Source organism: Aspergillus terreus, genomic scaffold, assembly GCF_000149615.1.
Source record: "Aspergillus terreus NIH2624 scaffold_3 genomic scaffold, whole genome shotgun sequence".
Lineage (NCBI taxonomy): Eukaryota > Fungi > Ascomycota > Eurotiomycetes > Eurotiales > Aspergillaceae > Aspergillus > Aspergillus terreus.
In genome coordinates, this window is record NT_165926.1 from 543,444 (window position 1) to 562,896 (window position 19,453).

General features: G+C 51.8%; 5 protein-coding genes and 1 non-coding gene across 6 annotated transcripts; 3 read left to right on the forward strand and 3 right to left on the reverse strand.

Annotated features, from left to right (window-relative positions):
- Positions 1-1,065: 1,065 nt before the first annotated feature.
- Positions 1,066-1,136, reverse strand: ATEG_10461. Its single transcript has one exon. It is a non-coding gene; the product is annotated as a tRNA-Gly (tRNA).
- A 263-nt stretch (positions 1,137-1,399) lies between these two features.
- ATEG_02080 (U1A/U2B'/SNF family RNA-binding protein) lies at positions 1,400-2,265 on the forward strand (the record flags this gene model as incomplete). Its single annotated transcript, XM_001211258.1, has 2 exons — positions 1,400-1,769; positions 1,871-2,265. The coding sequence occupies 2 exons, from the start codon at positions 1,400-1,402 to the stop codon at positions 2,263-2,265; spliced, it is 765 nt and encodes a 254-aa protein (XP_001211258.1).
- A 631-nt stretch (positions 2,266-2,896) lies between these two features.
- Positions 2,897-3,326, reverse strand: ATEG_02081 (H(+)-transporting V1 sector ATPase subunit D; the record flags this gene model as incomplete). Its single annotated transcript, XM_001211259.1, has 2 exons — positions 2,897-2,983; positions 3,036-3,326. The coding sequence occupies 2 exons, from the start codon at positions 3,324-3,326 to the stop codon at positions 2,897-2,899; spliced, it is 378 nt and encodes a 125-aa protein (XP_001211259.1).
- Positions 3,327-3,997: 671 nt separating this feature from the next.
- On the forward strand, positions 3,998-6,782 carry ATEG_02082 (mRNA splicing protein SYF1; the record flags this gene model as incomplete). The annotated part of the gene is made up of 4 exons (XM_001211260.1): positions 3,998-4,087; positions 4,148-4,264; positions 4,319-6,447; positions 6,503-6,782. 4 exons carry the CDS (start codon positions 3,998-4,000, stop codon positions 6,780-6,782), a joined length of 2,616 nt encoding a protein of 871 aa, XP_001211260.1.
- A 754-nt stretch (positions 6,783-7,536) lies between these two features.
- ATEG_02083 (uncharacterized protein) lies at positions 7,537-12,542 on the reverse strand (the record flags this gene model as incomplete). Its single annotated transcript, XM_001211261.1, has 6 exons — positions 7,537-7,875; positions 7,937-8,319; positions 8,376-8,482; positions 8,532-8,920; positions 8,973-9,312; positions 9,364-12,542. 6 exons carry the CDS (start codon positions 12,540-12,542, stop codon positions 7,537-7,539), a joined length of 4,737 nt encoding a protein of 1,578 aa, XP_001211261.1.
- A 1,836-nt stretch (positions 12,543-14,378) lies between these two features.
- On the forward strand, positions 14,379-19,096 carry ATEG_02084 (putative Rho guanyl nucleotide exchange factor; the record flags this gene model as incomplete). The annotated part of the gene is made up of 3 exons (XM_001211262.1): positions 14,379-16,575; positions 16,626-18,478; positions 18,539-19,096. The coding sequence occupies 3 exons, from the start codon at positions 14,379-14,381 to the stop codon at positions 19,094-19,096; spliced, it is 4,608 nt and encodes a 1,535-aa protein (XP_001211262.1).
- Positions 19,097-19,453: the final 357 nt, after the last annotated feature.

The following is a 19,453-nucleotide window of genomic DNA, read 5'->3' on the forward strand; positions in this document are numbered from 1 at the left end:
GATCTGCAACTCATCCTAGCCGTATTCAGGATATTGTCGGCTGTCTTTGTCGACTGTCAGCGGAGAAACTGGACAAAGTCCGTCTTCATGCCTGGCTCTGCTTACAAGGTTTTTGGGAGAAAGCTAAAGACTTTCCTCCATTGCAGAGGTAAGTGCTCAAGACACTTGATGTGGAAGCATCCATGCTGACCGAATCAGGAAATATGAACATTTTAGCCATGTATGCTCTTCTGAGTATTTCCTCCAGCTTCTGGAGCTTCAAACGGTTGACTGGCTGCGTCTACCGTTATATCAAGGCATAGCAACGTCTGCTGTTGCCGGAGCGGAGGGACTGATTCGTGCCTCCCGGTCTGCTCTCGTGCAGCACATAAACAGCCATGAAGGAGCAAAGCGAGCGGTGGTCGTCTCTTCAATCATAAAAGACCTTCTCGTTGTATTGAATGACGTCCTACAAGATGACCGTTATGCCATACCTATCCTGGAGCTACTGGCGTTCCTGCTAGATGCTTATGTACCTTCCATTCCCGAGGGCTTGGAGCCAAGGTCAGTCCTTTCACCGCCGTATTTGGTAAACTACTGACAAATTACCAGTCTCAGAAGATTGTTTGTTCTTGTACAAAAGGCACATTTCAAGTCATCGAATGTCGCTCGATTAGAGGCTGCAATCAGAATCTATGCACCGCTATCACGACTGGAACCTCTACGAGCAGACGTCTTGAAAAAGATGACAGCCATGCTCCTGCATGCTTTTCCTAGGGTATGCACCTTTCATCTTTTCAAATTCTATCAGCTAACCAATGTTAGATTCGGAATTTACTCGCCGACTTCTTGTTTATGGAGACAGGGCTGGACGTTGTGCGGTACGAAGACTGGACGAAACAGCCCAAGCAGCTGAAGAGTCATGTGGAGGCAGTAAGGGAAAGATTGGCTTGCAAATAAAGAAATTATCTGATAGACACATAATAAGACGATTTGCAACCCAAAAAAAAAAAAAAAAAAAAAAAAAAAAAAAAAAAAAAAAAAAAGGGGAGTGATATGGAGGGAAAAGTCAGGACAAAAAAAGAATGCATCATCCGTGAATCGAACACGGGCCTCATCGATGGCAACGATGAATTCTACCACTAGACCAATGATGCTGTTCTATGACAGAACGTCTCGATTACGGCAATATGATACAAAAGAAAGCATGCTCGCCGCTCTTCCTGCAAGTTCCACTCCCGCGCTCGCGCTCCGCCGATTTACGTCTAGCTACCCAGCGACTCGAAAAAGGGCTCGTTGACATAGAATGGCCGCCATGTCAGCTCCCTCAAGTATCCCTCCCAATCCGACGTAAGTCCCAGCTCCTACCCTCATCTGCCTATCCTCCAGAATCCTCGCTAACCAGCTCTCCACAGAGTCTATGTACGTCCGCCGACGAAACTCCTCACCCATCACATTGCACACTAACAACCACCTCACACAGGTCCGGAACCTCGAAGAACGGATCAAAGTCGACAATCTCAAAGAAGCGCTGTCCGAGATCTTCTCCGAATATGGAAACATCCTCGAGATCGTGGCCAAGACGAACCTGAAGGCCAAGGGCCAGGCGTTCATCGTCTTCGACAACGTCGAGTCCGCCACCCGCGCCATTGATGAGATCAACGGGTTCGAGCTCTTCGATAAGCCCATGGTGCTGGACTATGCGAAGACGCGCAGTGATGCGACGGTCCTCCGCGAGGGGGGCGAGGATGAACTAGAGGTTCATAAGCGGAGGCGGTTGGCTGAGAAGGGTGCGTTTTCCTTACCTCCCCGCAAATCTGCAGCATGGAGACAGCGGGCGTTCCTGTTGAGGCTGCTGGCGAGTAGCGAATGCTAACTGTTTCTTTGATAGAACGCAAACAAGCGCACGAGGCCCTCGAAGCCCAAAAGAAACTCAAGCGGCCCCCCGGCGCCCCCGAAGCCGCCCGACCAGCCAAAACCGCCAAAGGCGCCGGCCTCAAACCGACCAGCGGCGCGGCCGCCGCCGTCATCCCCGACGAGTACCTGCCGCCGAACAAAATCCTGTTCCTGCGGGACCTGCCCGACAACGCCGACCAGGACAGTCTTACGGCGGTGTTTGGCCGCTTCGAGGGCTTCCAGGAGGTCAGACTGGTGCCGGGCCGGAAGGGTATTGCTTTCGTCGAGTACGAGAACGAGTCGGGGGCTATCAGTGCCAAGGAGGCGACCTCGGGCATGCCGATGGGGGAGCAAGGCAAGCCGATCCGGGTCACGTACCAGAGACAATAGCTGGATTCGTGTGGTGTCTACTTGTTCTGGCGTTGGGGTGCGGTTCTGTATTCTGTCTCGATATTTCTATGGATTCGGTGAAATCCGTACAAGGACTTCCAAGCTACTTTAAGTACTTCTTGTGCGCGTTACACTAGTGTATGCCCATGAGAATATAATTGGGAAAAGCGGCATAGAATGATACCAACAACACGGCTACATGCGAAAGGAGTATACTAGTTACAGGAGAAACGAAAAGGCATAAACTAGAAAATGACGTCTGCGTCTTCTTGCTCTCCGAGCACGTCGGGGGCGTCAGGAGTCTCTTCCAGCTTCAGGGCGCTCTGCTGCTCAGCAACCTCGCGTTCCCGCGCAGCCAAGATCTCGGCATCGGCAGCAGCGTTGTCTCGCTGCTTCTTCCCCGAGACCTTCTTGAGTCGATAGAATTCTTCTCTGTCGAGTTCGTCGAGTTCGGAGTTGATGTCTACTGGATGTTAGCTTCTGAGGAACAGAACCCTTGTAGGATGTATACTGACATTTGATAGTGTTCTCTGTGCGGGGGATGATAACGTGCTCACTGGGACTGTTAGCTCACGGAATACGATGCTATCCATATACCAATTCCCTTACATTGCGTTAACTGGAAGAGACGTTAGTGGAAAGCAACTAGTGAAACGGGTCTCAGTTTACCTCTTCGGTTGACGACCTTGATAACCTCATCGAGGATAACAAACGCAGTCTAGATCAAATGTCAACAGAGAATAGAACCAACTGTCGACGGCCCTCCGTACCTGTAGACTTGCCAGCTCCACCAAGGTTTCCACGGCTCTAGCATACGTCTCCCGACAACGCTGGACCTGCTGACCTCCCTTTCCAAGACCAGTCAATCCAAAGTCGTTGATACTGTCCTCCGTGTAGCTCTCAAAATGGGGCAGGAAAACACCGGAGACATTCTCCTGTTTGGCCCGCACGCGGAACCGGGCCTGCTTTGCCGACTCTTGGATCTGGTAACCGATATCTCCGCCAACTGCGTAGCTGACCTCCGCTAACGAGAAGGCTGCGATTTGCATCACCCGCCCCATCTTCTGCTTAGCTTCATCGATGCGTCGAGTAATCTCTAGTCGTTATGTCAGTCCTGCGCGAAGGCGGGAAACGTAGATGGAGTGTTGATCGCACGCACCTCGGAAACGCCTGTGGTTTGTTTGCATTAGAATATACGTCAGAGATTTGAGGCCGGAACAGGTACATACTTTGTCAACGCTTCACTCTTTCTCTTCAACAAGCTGTGGCCTGTTTCAGCTCCTTTCAGCTTGCTCTTCATCAACCCCAGCGACTGGCGGGTCGGGAAGACCGCCTCACGGCCCTAGACAGGATACATGTTAACGAAGAGCGTTGGAGAAGGACGTATAAGCGACAGGACGCATACCACTGCACCAGACATGCTGATAGACCACAAGAAAGAAAATGAGCGAGAGACAGACCACGATAGCACGGCAGCACTAAGGTAGACCTGGCGCAATGACGATAAGGGACGGGTGGACTTCCTTACTTAATCGCGGCGGGGAGCTTGGACCACTCACAGCCGCCCGCATGACGGCCGACGGTCACGTGCCCTGCCGCCGACTTCATCTTCTGCACATTCCCTCCGCGCTGCTCTCAACGCGACGAGAGAGCTCTCCCGTTCATGCCAACACCCATTCCCGCCTTATCCGTGTCCACCGTGTGAGACGGTCCCGCTCGACTGAGTGGCGAAATGCCAGGGACGCTCCTGCCCCCGAGATCCCACCGGCAACACGCCCAGATGGACCGAACGTCTGCCTCCGGGCCTGACCTCTACCTGATAGTGAGTCGCCGGTCATTGCGTTGTGAGGTGGCGCCCGATCTAACAATTTTGCGTCCACAGGCCGATCAGGACACTGTCTATGAGCAGGATCTCTTTCGGGATCCTGGCAGTGTGAAACCATGGCTTGCCTATATCGAATACAAGCAACAGCATGGCACGCTTTACGAGCAAGCATTTGTACGTTTGTCGCATCGGACGATGATTATTACATGGAATACTGACTGCCTATAGGTAATGGAGCGTGCTTGCAAACAGCTTCCTAGGTCCTACAAACTCTGGAAGATGGTCAGTAATATTTCCGAAATTTCCTGCTTCGTTAGCGCCGACCATTCACTGACCCTCTCACAGTATCTGGAGTTCCGGACAAGCCATCTTCGGGGCCGCAATCCCATCGTCTATCGCGCGGAGTACCATAAGGTGAACGCGCTCTTTGAACGCGCGCTCATCTTACTCAACAAGATGCCCCGGATCTGGGAAATGTACCTCTCCTTCATGCTCCAACAACCTCTCGTCACGCAGACACGACGGACATTCGATCGCGCATTGCGCGCATTGCCTGTGACACAACATAACCGGATCTGGAAGCTCTACAAGACTTTTGCGCGTTCCGCATCTGGCCAGACTGCCGTGAAGATCTGGGCTCGTTATATGCAAATCCACCCGGAGAATGCCGAAGAATACATTTCACTCCTTGTGGAAATGGGCCAGTACACAGAAGCAGTCAAGAAGTACATGGACATACTGGACAACCCGCGGTTCCAGTCCAAGGAGGGCAAGAGCAATTTCCAGCTGTGGACCGAGATGGTGGATCTCTTAGTCTCCAAGGCGAAGCAGATTGAAACTGGACCACAAGTTGGAATTGATGTTGACGCGATCCTCCGCAGTGGAATTGATCGTTTCGCTGACCAAAGAGGTAAATTGTGGGCTGGATTGGCAACGTACTGGATCACGAAAGGCAATTTCGAGAAGGCGCGCGATGTCTTCGAGGAGGGCATTACTACGGTCATGACTGTTCGAGATTTCACCTTGATTTTCGATGCGTACGTCGAGTTCGAGGAATCCATCATTGGAAGTTTGATGGAAGCGGCAGCCGTTCGTGCGGAGAACGGTCAATCCGACGAAGATGCCGATTTCGACCTTGATCTTCGCATGTTGAGATTCGAACAGCTCATGGATCGCCGGCCGTTCCTTGTCAATGATGTGCTTCTGCGCCAGAACCCCAACAACGTGATCGAGTGGGAGAAGCGGGTGGCTCTCTGGGGCGATAACAAGCCCGAAATCGTGAATACTTACACCGCAGCTATCGCTGCAATCAGCCCCAAGAAGGCCCACGGAAAGTTTTCTGAACTGTGGGTCAACTACGCCAAGTTCTATGAGAACGGCGGTGATCTTGACAGCGCTCGCGTCATCTTCGAAAAGGCCGTAAAGGTTCCTTTCAAATCTGTCGCCGAACTCGCCGAAACGTGGTGCGAATGGGCAGAGATGGAACTGCGCAGCGAGAACTTTGACAAGGCAGTCGAAATCATGGCAAAGGCTACACAAGCACCTAAGAAATCAACTGTCGACTACTTTGACGAGACCCTCTCCCCGCAACAACGAGTGCACAAGAGTTGGAAATTGTGGAGTTTCTACGTCGACTTGGTTGAAAGTGTTTCGACATTAGAGGAGACGAAGAAGGTATACGAACGAATTTTCGAATTGCGCATCGCAACTCCGCAGACTGTTGTCAACTACGCCAACTTGTTGGAAGAACACAAATACTTCGAGGATTCCTTCAAGATCTACGAACGTGGCCTCGATCTATTCAGCTACCCCGTTGCGTTCGAACTCTGGAACCTCTACTTGACCAAGGCGGTGGACCGTAAGATCGGTATCGAGCGTCTGCGAGACCTCTTCGAACAGGCGCTGGATGGATGCCCTCCGAAGTTCGCCAAGCCCCTCTATCTCATGTACGGAAACTTGGAAGAAGAGCGTGGATTGGCGCGACACGCCATGAGAATCTACGAACGTGCGACCCGAGCAGTCTCGGACGAAGACCGATTCGAGATGTTCGAGTTCTACATCACGAAGTCTGCCTCCAACTTCGGATTGACGTCCACGAGACCGATCTACGAGCGGGCCATCTCCGCCCTCCCCGATCAAGAAGCCAAGGAGATGTGCCTCAAGTTTGCAGAGATGGAACGTCGACTCGGCGAGATTGATCGCGCACGTGCGATCTACGGCCACGCATCCCAGTTCTGCGACCCGCGCACCAACGCTGAGTTCTGGCAGAAATGGGAGGCATTTGAAGTCCAGCACGGTAACGAAGATACTTTCAAGGAGATGCTTCGCATCAAGAGAAGTGTCCAAGCTCAATACAAGTACGTATCCGCCATTCTTACGGGTGTCTCTCAAAAGATAACTAACGTTCTGCAGTACCGATGTCAACTTCATCGCGTCCCAAGCGATTGCTCGCAGCCGACAACAGGCCCAGGAGGGCGGAAAGGAAGACACCCAAGAAGGCGAGGATGGCTCAGCCGAGCGTGCCGATGCCATGGCTGCCCTGGAACGACAGGCGCGTGCCCCCGTGGGCTTCGTTGCCGCCAGCACAGGTCCAGAAGGCGGCAATCGGCCTCCTGCTGGCAAAGAGCAGCCCGTGTCTGCTCCCGTGAATCCTGATGCTATTGACCTCGATGACGATATGGATGCTGATTAAGATCCGACGGATATTTAGGCCATCCAAGTGTTTCCTTCTGTCTTATACCTGGATAGCTTTGTCAGAATCGTTTACCTCCCTTCAAAGAGGATGAAAATTGACGCCTGAATCTCACATTCCTTCCATCACTCATGTAACGTTTCCTTTCTGTTTTATCTCTCCCACTCGAATGATCCACCGCCTGTGTCTTGCCAAGGAGCTTGAAGCGCTCTCGGCTTGGACAAAGTCGGTCATGGATGTCACTGCTGTATTATTTGTCCCTGCTTCTCTTTTGTCGCAGTATTCATTTTCGTGCTGTCATCTGTGCGATACCTTTGTTTTCACACTACCAGAGGCGTTTTGTATAGACAAATGATGATCCAAATTCGGTTTTCCCGAATTGCATTTCAATGTGCGGAAGACAAGTCATTCTGTATTGATGTCATCCCCTCAATGAATTCCTAAGTATCATGTAGACGACTTGCAAAATGGTATAACAGCGGGACAAATGCACCTCCAGCAAAACACCAGACTGGGACTGGGACAGGCGTATCAACCGTCTCAAGGCAGACATGAGAAATGTGTGGTATAAAAAGCGACTGCCCAACTCTTGAAATTATATCAATCATGCACATCGACCTTTCGGTATTTCTTAAGAATAACTGGGATATATTTACATCTAATTTGAAGAGGCACCCACGCTATAGCTGCCCGTGTAGATCGAACAAAATCCGTGGTCCATGATCACGATCGCTTTTGCGCGAAGTGGTTATTACTATTGCTGTTGCTGCTCAGGCTGCGCCGTTTCGGGGCTCCCGGGCTCATTCTCAGGAGCGGCAGCTTCAGAAGGACCCTTGTCCTCATCGTTGTTTGCCTGACTGGCGTTGTCGTTGGCTGTCGGGGTGGGGGATGCAATCGCTGAAACTGGTGCGGACGTCTCCTGTGGAGCCTCAGGGAAGATTTCCTTGAATAGGTCAGGCAGAAACCTCTCCAAGCGTTTCTTGGTCTCAGTCCAGGTCTTCTCCTTGCTGGGATCTTCCGACGCTGGAACTAAATGCCCGCCATCAGCCATGACCAAGAGGATGTTCTTCAGGCTTTCTGGAATAGCCTCCTCCTGATGGATTGGTTAGTATTAGATCACCGGCATCTGCGAATACTAGATAGATGCAACTTACCAGGCTGTCTCCCTGGCCGCTGTTCATCATGCGGTCGAGTATGTCCAAGATCTTGAGCCACAAATCCAGCATCCCTTCACTGTTGGGAAGTTGATCCAGATAACGCAGGAAAATCTTGCACACCAATGTAGCTGCCTGTACGCGCGTTTCGCCCATTCCAAGCGGATCTGAGTGGTAGACCTCAGGCTTCAAGAGCCGCAGGATCAGTGGGAAGAGGACCTGGTCGAAAATCGCGGCCCACTCTTTGTTGTCCGTTGTATTGATCTCGACGGAAAGGAGAGCTCGTTGTAAGGTCGAGATTGCGTGATGGCGGATATCTCTGCAGGGGTTGATGCATTGCGTGGTCAAGGACTGGAACACAGGGGACCAGTAGGCAGACCAGGCTAGAAATTGACAAATTAATATCTAAACCTGATATAATTCAGGATCCGGTACATACCTTCGGCCTCTTCCAGGTGAGATTGTTTGATCAGAGTGGGGACTCGATCCGTCAGTTGATAAATAAGGCCAATCGCCTTGAGGCCACGAGCAACTGTTTCATTTCCGCTGTCAACAGGTCAGCGTGGTGTCCACCGCGTTTCCTAGAGGTACGAACCTTGTCTTCGGCTGTTTGACTCCTTTGGAACGTCGAGAGTGGGCATCTCTCTGCCGCTCTTCGATATAACCGATACTAGCTGCACTAATGAAATCATTCGCAAGACTGACAGTCGACTCGTAATTGTCCGCAGTAACAATTGGTGGGTGTGTCTCCGCAATGGTTTGGAGTAAATTAAACACCAACGGGGATGCCTCTTTGTGTTGATGCAGTCTCTGCAGTATAGACCAGAAATCCGGGGAAATGGTCATCTCATTCCGCAACAGGCCGGCGCTGGAGACGCAGCGGGTAAGACCAGTGATGACTGGAACCGCGACGCTTTCTAAGACATCTTGATCAAACCCAGAGATACCGTGGAGGATAACTGGCACTCGCATGAAAGGTTGTTCCTGCTGTCATGTTAGTGAGATGAGTACCTTTGGAAATCATGCGGCTGCTTACATGGCTCAATCGCAGCAAGTTCAGCAAGTAATAGATGATCCGAGACAATGCCAAGGAATGTATGTTCTTCGCGTCTCGGACAAACGCCTGCAAAGAAGCCAGCAACCTCTCGCCTGTAGCCTCTAGAGTTCCTTGGTCACGGAGGGTAAGGATAGTTGCAAGCTCTAGCAAATACATCATCCCTGGGTCATACGTAGACCTTTCGGCATCAACTTTGCCATTGGGTATTCTAGAAGCCGGGCGCTCCTGTTTCACGACGATAACTGCAGGCGCGGATTCTTCAGGCAAGAGGTCTAACAGAGATTCCACCACCAACTTGATAGATGATGCGGGAAGCGACCTGAGGTTCTTGTCAATATTGCGGTCTGAAAATAAACAAAGAGACACTTACTTGATGTTCGTTAAGACATCGTCGATCGAACAAGCCGTCACACAGTCCACAGTGCAGAGAGTGTTGTCCAGTTCTTCATCAGACGGTTCCGGGGGATCATCAGCGGCATAGCTGGAGAGGTAAGAGGTAAAGGCGGATAAAAGGCCAGATTCGTTCGCCTTCACATCACGGTCTACGATCTGCGATGGTGGCTGCAGTGGGATCTGCGGAATATCGAGCTCAGAGTTGAGGCTAGAGTCGAACGGGGGGACAAGAGAATTGATGAAGAGGTTTCTGAGGATCTGGACAACGTGTTTCCAGCTGTACTGGACTGTTCCTTCGTTTCCGGCCAGGACCCTAAAGAGGACCACAGTAGCCAGCTGCGCTCTGAAGTCTCTCCCGAACTTCACGGCCAGTTCGCTGACCATGACGCTCTTCTTGCCGGCCTGGACCTCTGTGTTGAGGGAGGTGCTGGGCGGCTTGTCGGTGGCGAGCGTACTGATAGAGGAAAGACAGAACACGATGCGGTCGAATGCTTCAGTCAGACCGTAACGAGCGGCAATTTGGGCACATTGGTCAAATCCCATGACGACCCGAGAGTATACCGCATCATCGGAAGCAGACATGAAAACGTACGAAAGGGTTGCAACGACTGGCTTCCAGGTAGCTTCGAACATCTCGGCATCGTAAATATTTGTTTCGCCCACAGCCAGTTCTCCGGCCGACGATGACTTCAGTAACAGCTCCCGCCAGGCAAAATCAAACGCATGCTTGTTATCATGCTCGTCGGGCAAGATAATTTCATTCTGCTTGATAGAGTCGTAGATCTCCTGGAGGAACTCTGGGGCAAAGTCTTGGCCTGCATTCACTCCGCGCAAATTCCTTGCGAAATCGGTACAAGACATGCGATTCTGTGACTTTATATTGGGGTTGTACAGCTCCGTATTGAGCATGATAATACCATACGTCAGCACAAAAAGGGCATCTTTGTCTGCAACACCTGGGGGATGGGCCTTTTGTATAAATTTGTCACTGAATGTCGTTACGATCCGCTCGATCAACGGGGACTCGCCAGGTAACCGGAAGGCGCCCAGGAGATCTCTCAACGCATCGACCACAGACTTGTTAGAGAAGTCGAACAGATCGACAAAAGCTTCAAGGAGGTGTTCGTTGGAACGCTTTGAGATGAATTCGCCCAGAACCTTCTTTGACAGCCGCGACGTCCCTTTTAGGAACTTGGCCACTAACACAGGGTCATCCGGATTCTCAATGATGCCTTGAGCAGCAAGGTAGGCGATGCCTGCCTTGGGATCCTCGTTGAATTTCTGGGCACCATGAATAATGATTTTTTTCGTCTTCCGCTGGCTTCTTAAGACATCAGTAGACGGGAAACAGTCGAACACGGGCTCATCGTCGAGTCTATCGTAGATGAATTGGACATATCCTAGGAGTGCGTCCAAGCACAAAGGAGGGACATTAGTCGTACTCCATGTGGCAGAGTCGGGGAATGCGTTTCGGGACAGTAGTCCGACCAGGTCCTCGCAGAGGTCCGCCCGGTCGACCTCACAGTCATAATTAATGAATAGCTCGACCATAAAGCTGGGGATCCGCGACAGCACACCAATGCTTTCGACCATAGCTTCGCGGGTTTCCGGCTTCCTCGAACCTCCTTCCAGTCCTAGCTTCTGGCGATCTTTCACCGGGATGGGGGTCGACCGGCCACTACTTGACTGGGACGGGGGAGGCTTGACCAGCTTGGGTGCTTGTGGCACCCCGTCATACAGAGACGGGTCGATGCCCGGCTCTCTAGGTATCTCTACCCGTGGATGAAGACAAGCAACCAGATAGGACAGATAGAGCTCCTGTTGGAGCTTCAATACAGGGCGACAGGTGAGCAGTAAGGTGCCCGTAACGCGGAGAGATCCGGTCAGAATAGCCATGTTTTCGGACCTCACTAACTGGAAAAGGTGTCGACAGAGATCATTCTGCGCCAAGGCAGCCAGGCTGGGATGTCTAGCAATAGAGGGGCCTGCAACTTCCAGGGCCACATCAATTATCCTCAAGGCCATGACTCTCATGGGGTCGGTATGTTGTCGGTTATGAGGGTCCAGGAGGTCGATGAGAACCCGGAAGAGCTCCCTGATCGAAGGCAGGGAATATGGTTTAACTTCATCTCCAAGATCGTCCTGTGGATTGGGCGGTGCGGCGACGGCGCTACCATTCGCCATCTGATCAGAGGATACCTCGTCGCTGCTGCGATCGCGATCTGGGACGGCTGTGTCTGATCCCAAAGCGGATGGATGCTGCGAAGCCACCGTATCTCCATCCACGGAGGGATCCATCTTGAAGTTGGTAGGTTCGCCGCCGTCTTGGGTGGGGTTTGAAGGGCTGGATGGTGAAGGGTCCGTGATCTCTAAGTGAGACAAGCGCATGAATATCACCTGGCACATATTGACCATGGCCATCTCGGCGGACCTCCGCAAAACTTCCGAGAGGCGGACCTGACAGCACATGCTGAGACCGGTTTCCATCATCTCACAGACACTCTCGTCTCCCAGGAGTTCCCCTTCCGGACGGGACAGCATCCCCTCCATTAACTTCAGGATTCTCAGAAGCACGATTTCATCCGCCGCGGAATCGCTGGCTTCAAAGCGGCAATGGGTGATGGCGGCCGATAACAATTGCATAGCCATGGAGAGGCGGGGGGATTCTCGGCTGATGATGTTGTAGGCGAAGAACTTGGTCAAGGCGACCAAGGCCAGAGAGGTAATACCGGCGGAGGTGGACGAGGAGCGGATCACTTGGAGGAATGGATGGAGCAAGGCGGGAGCGTCGAATGTCCTAATGTCCTTACAGCCCTTCAAGTCGCTTCGCAGACGGGTGAAAGCCGATATTAGTGGATTGTCCTGCATGCTTTTGCCTTTCTTCCCCCTCAGGCCCCAGCGATTGGCCAGAGCATGATCATCGTCCACGGTGGACATTCTCGACCTGGGACGGGGCGTCGTTGCACCATTGCGAGGGCTGGGAGGAGCGGAGGTGTCCCGATCGTAAACGCGAGAGGCGGCACTGCCACCGAGGATAGCAGAAACAGAGGAGTGAGCCCATCGGGCATGTTTGCGCATAGCGGAGGTGACGGTGATACATTCTGTCGTGACGAGAGCGACCGGGTCGACCGCGATGGGTAGAGAGGCGGAGGACATGGTGTTGCTGAAATGGACCCCCGAGAGAAACGAATGGCACAATATGAGATTGCCCGAAGTGGGAGCAACTTCAGACCATGACCCTTCCAGAGGGGAGGGGTCCGAAAAAGGAGAGGAGGGGTTGTTTGTGGAGGAGTTGTTGAAGTAGTAGCAGTAGTAATAGTCGGTACTGGAACACAACAGCTGGTCTTCTTTCCCTCGGAGGTCAGTCAGCAGCCTTCCCGATCAGGTTTAGCGGAAGATGCTCCCATCGTGGTTAGTCTCTCCCACATTCCACCGAATAAGGCATAGCGCGTGTCTTCCAGATAGTACGGAGTACGATAGGTACCTTACTATAGATTACACTGTCCTTCAGTCCATAGACTCGAAGAGTATCTGGAAATGTCTAAAAGTACTTCACGCGGACAAGAATCGTCGACGGTCTGAACCTGATCTAGACTTTACACTGTCACTGGAGTAACGACCGTTCCTGTCGAGGCAAGGAGAAGCAATAATGGTGTTAGGACTTATCGTCGGACTATTGCTATCCTTACATTCGGCAGAAATATAGTATTTCCTCCAGTGACAGGCTCTAGGGGAGAGATATCTTGTCTAACCGAAGAATAAATATCCTATCTCATCTGGACGATCGTGAGATTTGAGATTGATACGCGGGTGTTATCCATGGTTGGCGGTGTGCGAGTTCTCCACATCATCATAAATAATAAATAATAATAATCACAATAAACATCACGCTTCTCCTTCTCTTCTCTTCTCTTCTTATTCTTCCTCAGTGAACTCCTTGCATGAAAGGATCCATCCCGCATCAACTAGTCGGTCATACCAAAAGGGAATCTAGTTAGTTATTTCCTATTCTCCCTGTCTGATATTTCTTTTTATCGGACAATTTCCTCCATGAGGGAACTGGAGAACATCACACGATATCGTCTGCTTCACACGTGTCAAGCTGTCAGCGGGAGTAGACCGACCGATATAGCCATACCGGAGGTGTTGTAGCAGCAAGAGGGAGAGGATCATGATGACATGCGACGGAAAGGCTACATATTAATAGAACGAAGTTAAGCAAGTCACTAAGCGTCAAACAAGGCCGACAATCATCCTAGTAGGCCTGTACTAATAATAATCAAAAATAATAAGCCCCCCACCGATGTACTCTTCCCCCTCTTCCTCCTTCTCTTTCTCCCCCTCATCGACTCGACCTCGACCTCTCTCTTCCTTCGACTAAACCCGGTGCGTCTGCGGTGCGCACACGCAAATCATCTGCAGTCAGCCTTTTCGATCGTCCACTGACCCGGCAACTAATCGGCGGTTCTCCAGCAACCATCGCGACCATCATAAACAATCTTTTTTGCTCTTCTGGGTGCGATTGGGTTCCGTCCGATCTCCACATCTCCCTCGGCCCCAAAAGCCCCGTCTGGTTTGCGCCAGCGGAGAGACAGAGATACGCGTCGCAACTCTCGACAACACTCACTCACACACACTCTCTCTCTCTTTCTCGCTTTTCCTTTCCTTATCCTCGCTACGTTCCCTCTCTTGTGTCTCCCGGTCCCATGGAGGGGCACCTACCTCGCTCTCTCTCAACCGTATGAGGGTTATCATTCACTAATACCATTCATTCCGTTCTCTTCGGTCATCATATGCGCGCGCTCTCTCTCTCTCTCTTTTTAATATTATGCGTGGACTTCAGCTTTCGTCTTTCTCTACAGACTATTTTCTTTAATCCGGTGTACTTTCTGCCTATCTTTTATCTTCCTTCTTCTATTTTCCTTCTGATCTACAGCTTTAATCACCAATCGTTCCTTCCTCCCCGCGACACCCTCTGCGATATCCGTCACAATGGCGACCATTCCCGGGGCTCCCTCCGACTTGCCCTTGGAGCAACTCGACCTCTACCAGGCCTCCGATCCCTTCCTATCCTTCGTCTTCGTCTTCTACGGCCCCGTTGCCACCGCCAATGCCACCGTCAGCAGTTCGCGCATCCAGGCGCATATTCTGACCCCCGCTGGGTTCCAGAGCTACTCCCGCATCACAATCTCCCCCGCAGCCCCGTTATATGCCGCCGTCAACCATCTGCCCCGCGAAAAGCAAGGCGACGAGGTGTGTCGCGGGTTGGCCGTCAGTATGTTGAAATACTTCGCCGACCTGTCCGATTCCGCCAAGGAGTGTTTGCAAGCTCGCGCCCGCACGGGGTCATCGGACGGAAGGATCCCCAAAATGTTCGATGAGATGCATGCGGCGGATGTAGCGAATCGTATGACCAAGGTGGAACATGCGGAGATCGTGCGCGACATCCGTGGTGCCTTCCAGGAGCGGAAAGTTCCGTGGGTTGACATCGATGTGGTTTTCCCCGCAGACACGATTCAGCCCGCTCAGGATGCGGATATCGAGGATGCAGTCGATCTTCAATACGGACAGTATACCTCTCTTATACGTTCCTTGGGGCCGCCGACGATCTTATCTACATCGCGATTGAAACGCTCCCCCTCACAGCCCACAAACGTGAGCAAGTCCAGGGTGTTCACGAGAAGCCAGAAGGAATCGTTCCGTCTGAAGATGTGCGAGTTTGTGGATACGGAGGAGAGATATGTCAACAAGCTCTACACCCTTGTGTGCCATGTCGCTGAGGATTTCCGAATCAAAGCTCAAGAGAAGACCCCATCCAGCACCAGTCCCAACGAGTCAGATCTCGCGACCCTGTTCCCTCCATGCCTAAACGAGATTCTCGACGTCAATATGGGCTTTTTGGGTGTCATTCGCGACGTCCTTGAGGAGACGGAGAAGGACGCTATCGATGACATTGGTGTGGATACCGAACTGCCTTCTTCCATGTCACAGAGGACACCTTCAAGCCAGCTGGAAAATGATGCCGTCGGTGCCGTCGCATTTGCTAACGCGCTCTTGGAATGGTTTCCGCGATTTTCACAACCTTACGCCGACTATATGCGCGCTCACACGGGCTTCACTCAAACGCTAAACTCATTCATGAGAGATAAGCATTCCAGCTTCTCAAGGCGTGTGCAAGACACTGGAGAACAGCTTCTCCGGTCGTTGTTGATGGAACCGGTCCAGCGACTTCCCCGGTACAGCCTTCTGATTGATACTATGACCAGCAGCCTTCCCTTCGTGCATCCCGCTCTCCGACCATTCCTGAAAGCGCGAGACGTCATTAAGGAGATATGCTCGCTGGACGACCCATCGTCAACGAATCATGACCAAAGTTTCCGACGTCTGAAAGAGTTGGTAGATGGATGGCCATCGACTATCCTTCCGACGGGCCGTTTGATCACAGCTGTGGATTTCCATGAGCTATTACCACCATACCACTTGAGCAATACGATTTCAGATCCGGCGCCGGGAATCATGTTGATTTACAAGAATTGCCTGGTGCTGTTGGCGAAAGCAGCCGCAAGCACGGCCACTGCGCGCAGCTTGTTATCCGAGCTAGACAACGCTGCATCGACGACCAATGGCTCTTCCCGTTCGCTCCCCTCACCAGACATTCGCGTGGTTCAAGTGTACGATCTTCACACAGTTCGCTGCATGCAATCCACATGTGGAAGGATATTGTTTCTTGCCCCCACATCCGTCACCTCGGGGCCCAACCAAAATACTACCGTGGATCTTTTGGCCTTGGAACTGGGTTCTATGTACGAGGCCCGAGCCAACCGAGTGATTGAGGAGATCGTCAAAGCAAAGATTGAAGACAGATTCCCGGAAAGTGAACGTGACAATGGCAAGTGGTCCCTACGAAGTCCCTCCGGTACTGCGGGCAACCTTGGTATCTTGGCCTGTGTGTTTGAAGACAACCAGAATGCATCGACCAATCGTGCCAAGTCGTCCAAAATAAAGATGGTGTTCAATACCCCCAGAGCAGAATGCAGTCAGATCCTACAAAGCTCGGACCTCGAGATGATCATCTCCGTGTCATTGTGCGGCGAAGATCAGTTTCGGGTAGATATTGAGTCGGCTGTTGGCATAACTTGCTCCGACATTGTGACCGCGGACGCCTTCGTCCCCGTGCTCTCCAAACGCCGTAAGTATAGACAGATCCCGTGTTATATGGTCATTTTCTGATTGTCACAGTTTTGAGTGTACTTGTTCCTCTACACGGCCCTCAAAACCGAACTATGACGGAATCCATCGTGCATTCCAACTTCGAGATCCTTCGCTACCTTGCTGGATACGTATATTCCCAAGTAAAGACGCAGCGCGGCTTTCGTCCTCCTTCTCCGTCCAAGCTTCTGTCGAGCCTGTTGGGTGGTGGTCAGTCGAAAGACAACGGTGCGTCTAATTCTAGAACACCAAATTCTGCGACTTTACTTGGTGAATTCCCAAAGATGCCTCCACCGCGAGCAAACCTCTCACGGTCCAACACCCTTCCTTCGAGTTTTCCAGGAAAGGACAGGAAAGACGACGGCCCAAGTAAGATCTCAGTGGTGGGCTCGGCCAACGCTAAAGGACAGGAGAGTGCTTTCAGTGTCTTGGAACAAACATTCGCGGCCTACGTACTGGCGCTGCAGTCACGGAGTGGGAATATCGTAGGCCGGTCTCTGCGCACGAGGGACAGCGTGGACCGGTCCTCGGTTAACGAACTCTACAATATCTTACTTGAGGATCCTGGAAAGATCCAGGCGGCAGCAGAGGTCCCTGTTGACACTCTATTCGTCGCCTTTGAAACCTTCATGGCCATCGCGTGGAGGGAACACATGGGACCTGTGCTTGAACCTCCAGTGCTGAGGCTTCTCCAGAACCAATTTGACACCATGTTTCCTCGCGATTTCGATGACATTTTCCGCAAAAGTCTTTCCGACATGAGTCCGCAGAATCGGCGGGCTTTAGCGTCCCTCGTTCGGTTACTGGCAGAGTTACTAGATGCATCTGGGAACGATGGTGACAGGGGTGCTTTGACCGCTGCATTTGCAGAGATTTTGACAGTTGAAGGAGACCCAATGCATCATGTGTCCCTCTTAGATCGGCTGGTAGATGATTTCGATTACCTGTTCGAGGAGTATATTCCCGGTGGTGCATCCCTTGAAGGAACCCTGAATTGTGACCAGACAAAGCCTGTTTCACAGAATACAGGATCTGTCAGCTCAAACGCATCCTCTTTCAGGAAACGTTTTGGCTTCAGCTTGCATCGAGAGAACTCCAAACTGGAGGGTGAGAGTAAGGTGTCTTCTATCTTGAGGACTCTTAGCAAAAGCAAGGGGTCGGGTGATTCTGAACCCGGCACCCCTAAAGGGTCGCTTCTTCGTTCTAAGTCCATTGACATTGACACCGGGCTCGGCCATCTTCTTCGACCAGGGTCACGCGATCGTCTGGGGTCTTCCCAAGAACACCTTCGGCGGCCAGGCAGCTCGCAAGAGGAAACGCCATCTTTGTCTTCAATACGTGGCATTTCATCTAATGGCGTTGTCAAAGTCCGACGGAAGAGGAGAAGTTCCTTGTCCGATTTGAGGCCTGATACGGCGTCCACGGATGCATCCTCCATCTCCCCTAGCCATGGGCAAAGGCCTACAACTCCACTGTCTTGCGCTCGCCCTGGGCCAGGAGCCATGACTCCAACCAGACATGACCAGCCACAGACCAGTTTCGGATCCGGATCCACTCGAAGCACATCGCCCGTGAAGAGCAGTTCCCCTAGTCGTGCTTCTCCCAGTCGCCGGTCACCCATCCGTCCAGTGACCCCTAGCCGCAAAGAGAACGTCGATCCGAAGTTCACACAGACAGAAAGGTCACCAAAGAAGAAGGTAGACAGATCTGTGTCTCCCACGCAAGAGTTGAAGAGGAGATCAAGAGCCACCAGCATACCATCGTCAAGAACAATAGGCCTAAAGGAAAGAGCAGTTCCTGTGAATGGCGCCGATGTGAAACGACCCCAGTCTTCCTCAGGTTCCCAGAAGCCCCAAAAGTTGCGGATGCAAAGCCCTCAAAAGGTAAGCAGCGTCATAGCCACGGTCTCTGATCCACCTGTTTGCTAACAGACGCTATCTCAGCTTCGCGATCGTCTCCAGAGCGAAAAGAGAGTCCAAGGTCTCGCACAACTAGGGTTGAAAGATGAGCTAGATCTCATCGGTGAAGAGCTACGCTCCTTAAAGATCAACCCACAGTCACTTAGGGCTGCTGGACAAAGCTCTGAATCGCTCGGAGAATCATCTTCTTCAGCTACCAACGCAGCGCTTTTGTCTCGCGTGCATAATCTTGAACTCAAGTTCGATGCAATAGCGGGCGAGTTCCATGGCCGGACTTCAGCCATAGAGAAGGACCTGGAGTCGTCTCTAGTCGTCAGCGAGAAACGCGCCAAGAAACTGGATGAGCTGTATCGTGAGGCCAGTGCGGAAAACGAAGCCTTGTACGACCGCTTTAATCTGGAGCTAAACAAAATTGCGAAAGAGGTGCGATCAGGCAACGCAGAGGATGCACTGAAAGCCCAACTCTCTTCAGCACTCGAGGAGATCGGAAGACTCAAGAAAGAGAACTTTCGACTCAAGAGAGAAGTCGGGGGTCTACGCGCCCAACAGGCCGCTGTGGCTCTGTTGAAAGCGAGCGAATGAGCTGAATGCCATATCTATCCGAACCCAGCTGGGTGTCGGGCTGGTTACCCGGTGTCCTCTGGTTTCTTCTCTCATTTTGATTATGTGCTTTGAAGTTATTGAACTTGTTATGTCAATGCAGTCTTTGATGTCAATGATGGCTGCTGTGGATGATGTATTCTTCCGTCTCTCTCCTTTCGAACTGGACTTCAGCCACGCCAACAAGGCTACTGGTTTCTTTTGTCTATCACAGTTTTTGCACTGGCCCTTGACTTTCTGATGCATGCAATGGGCTTACTGGTTTTTTGGCAGATTCTGTCCCTTCATTTGTACTGAGATAGCATAGTCTTGGGAGCTTAGCGGTGTCTGTCTTCTTTC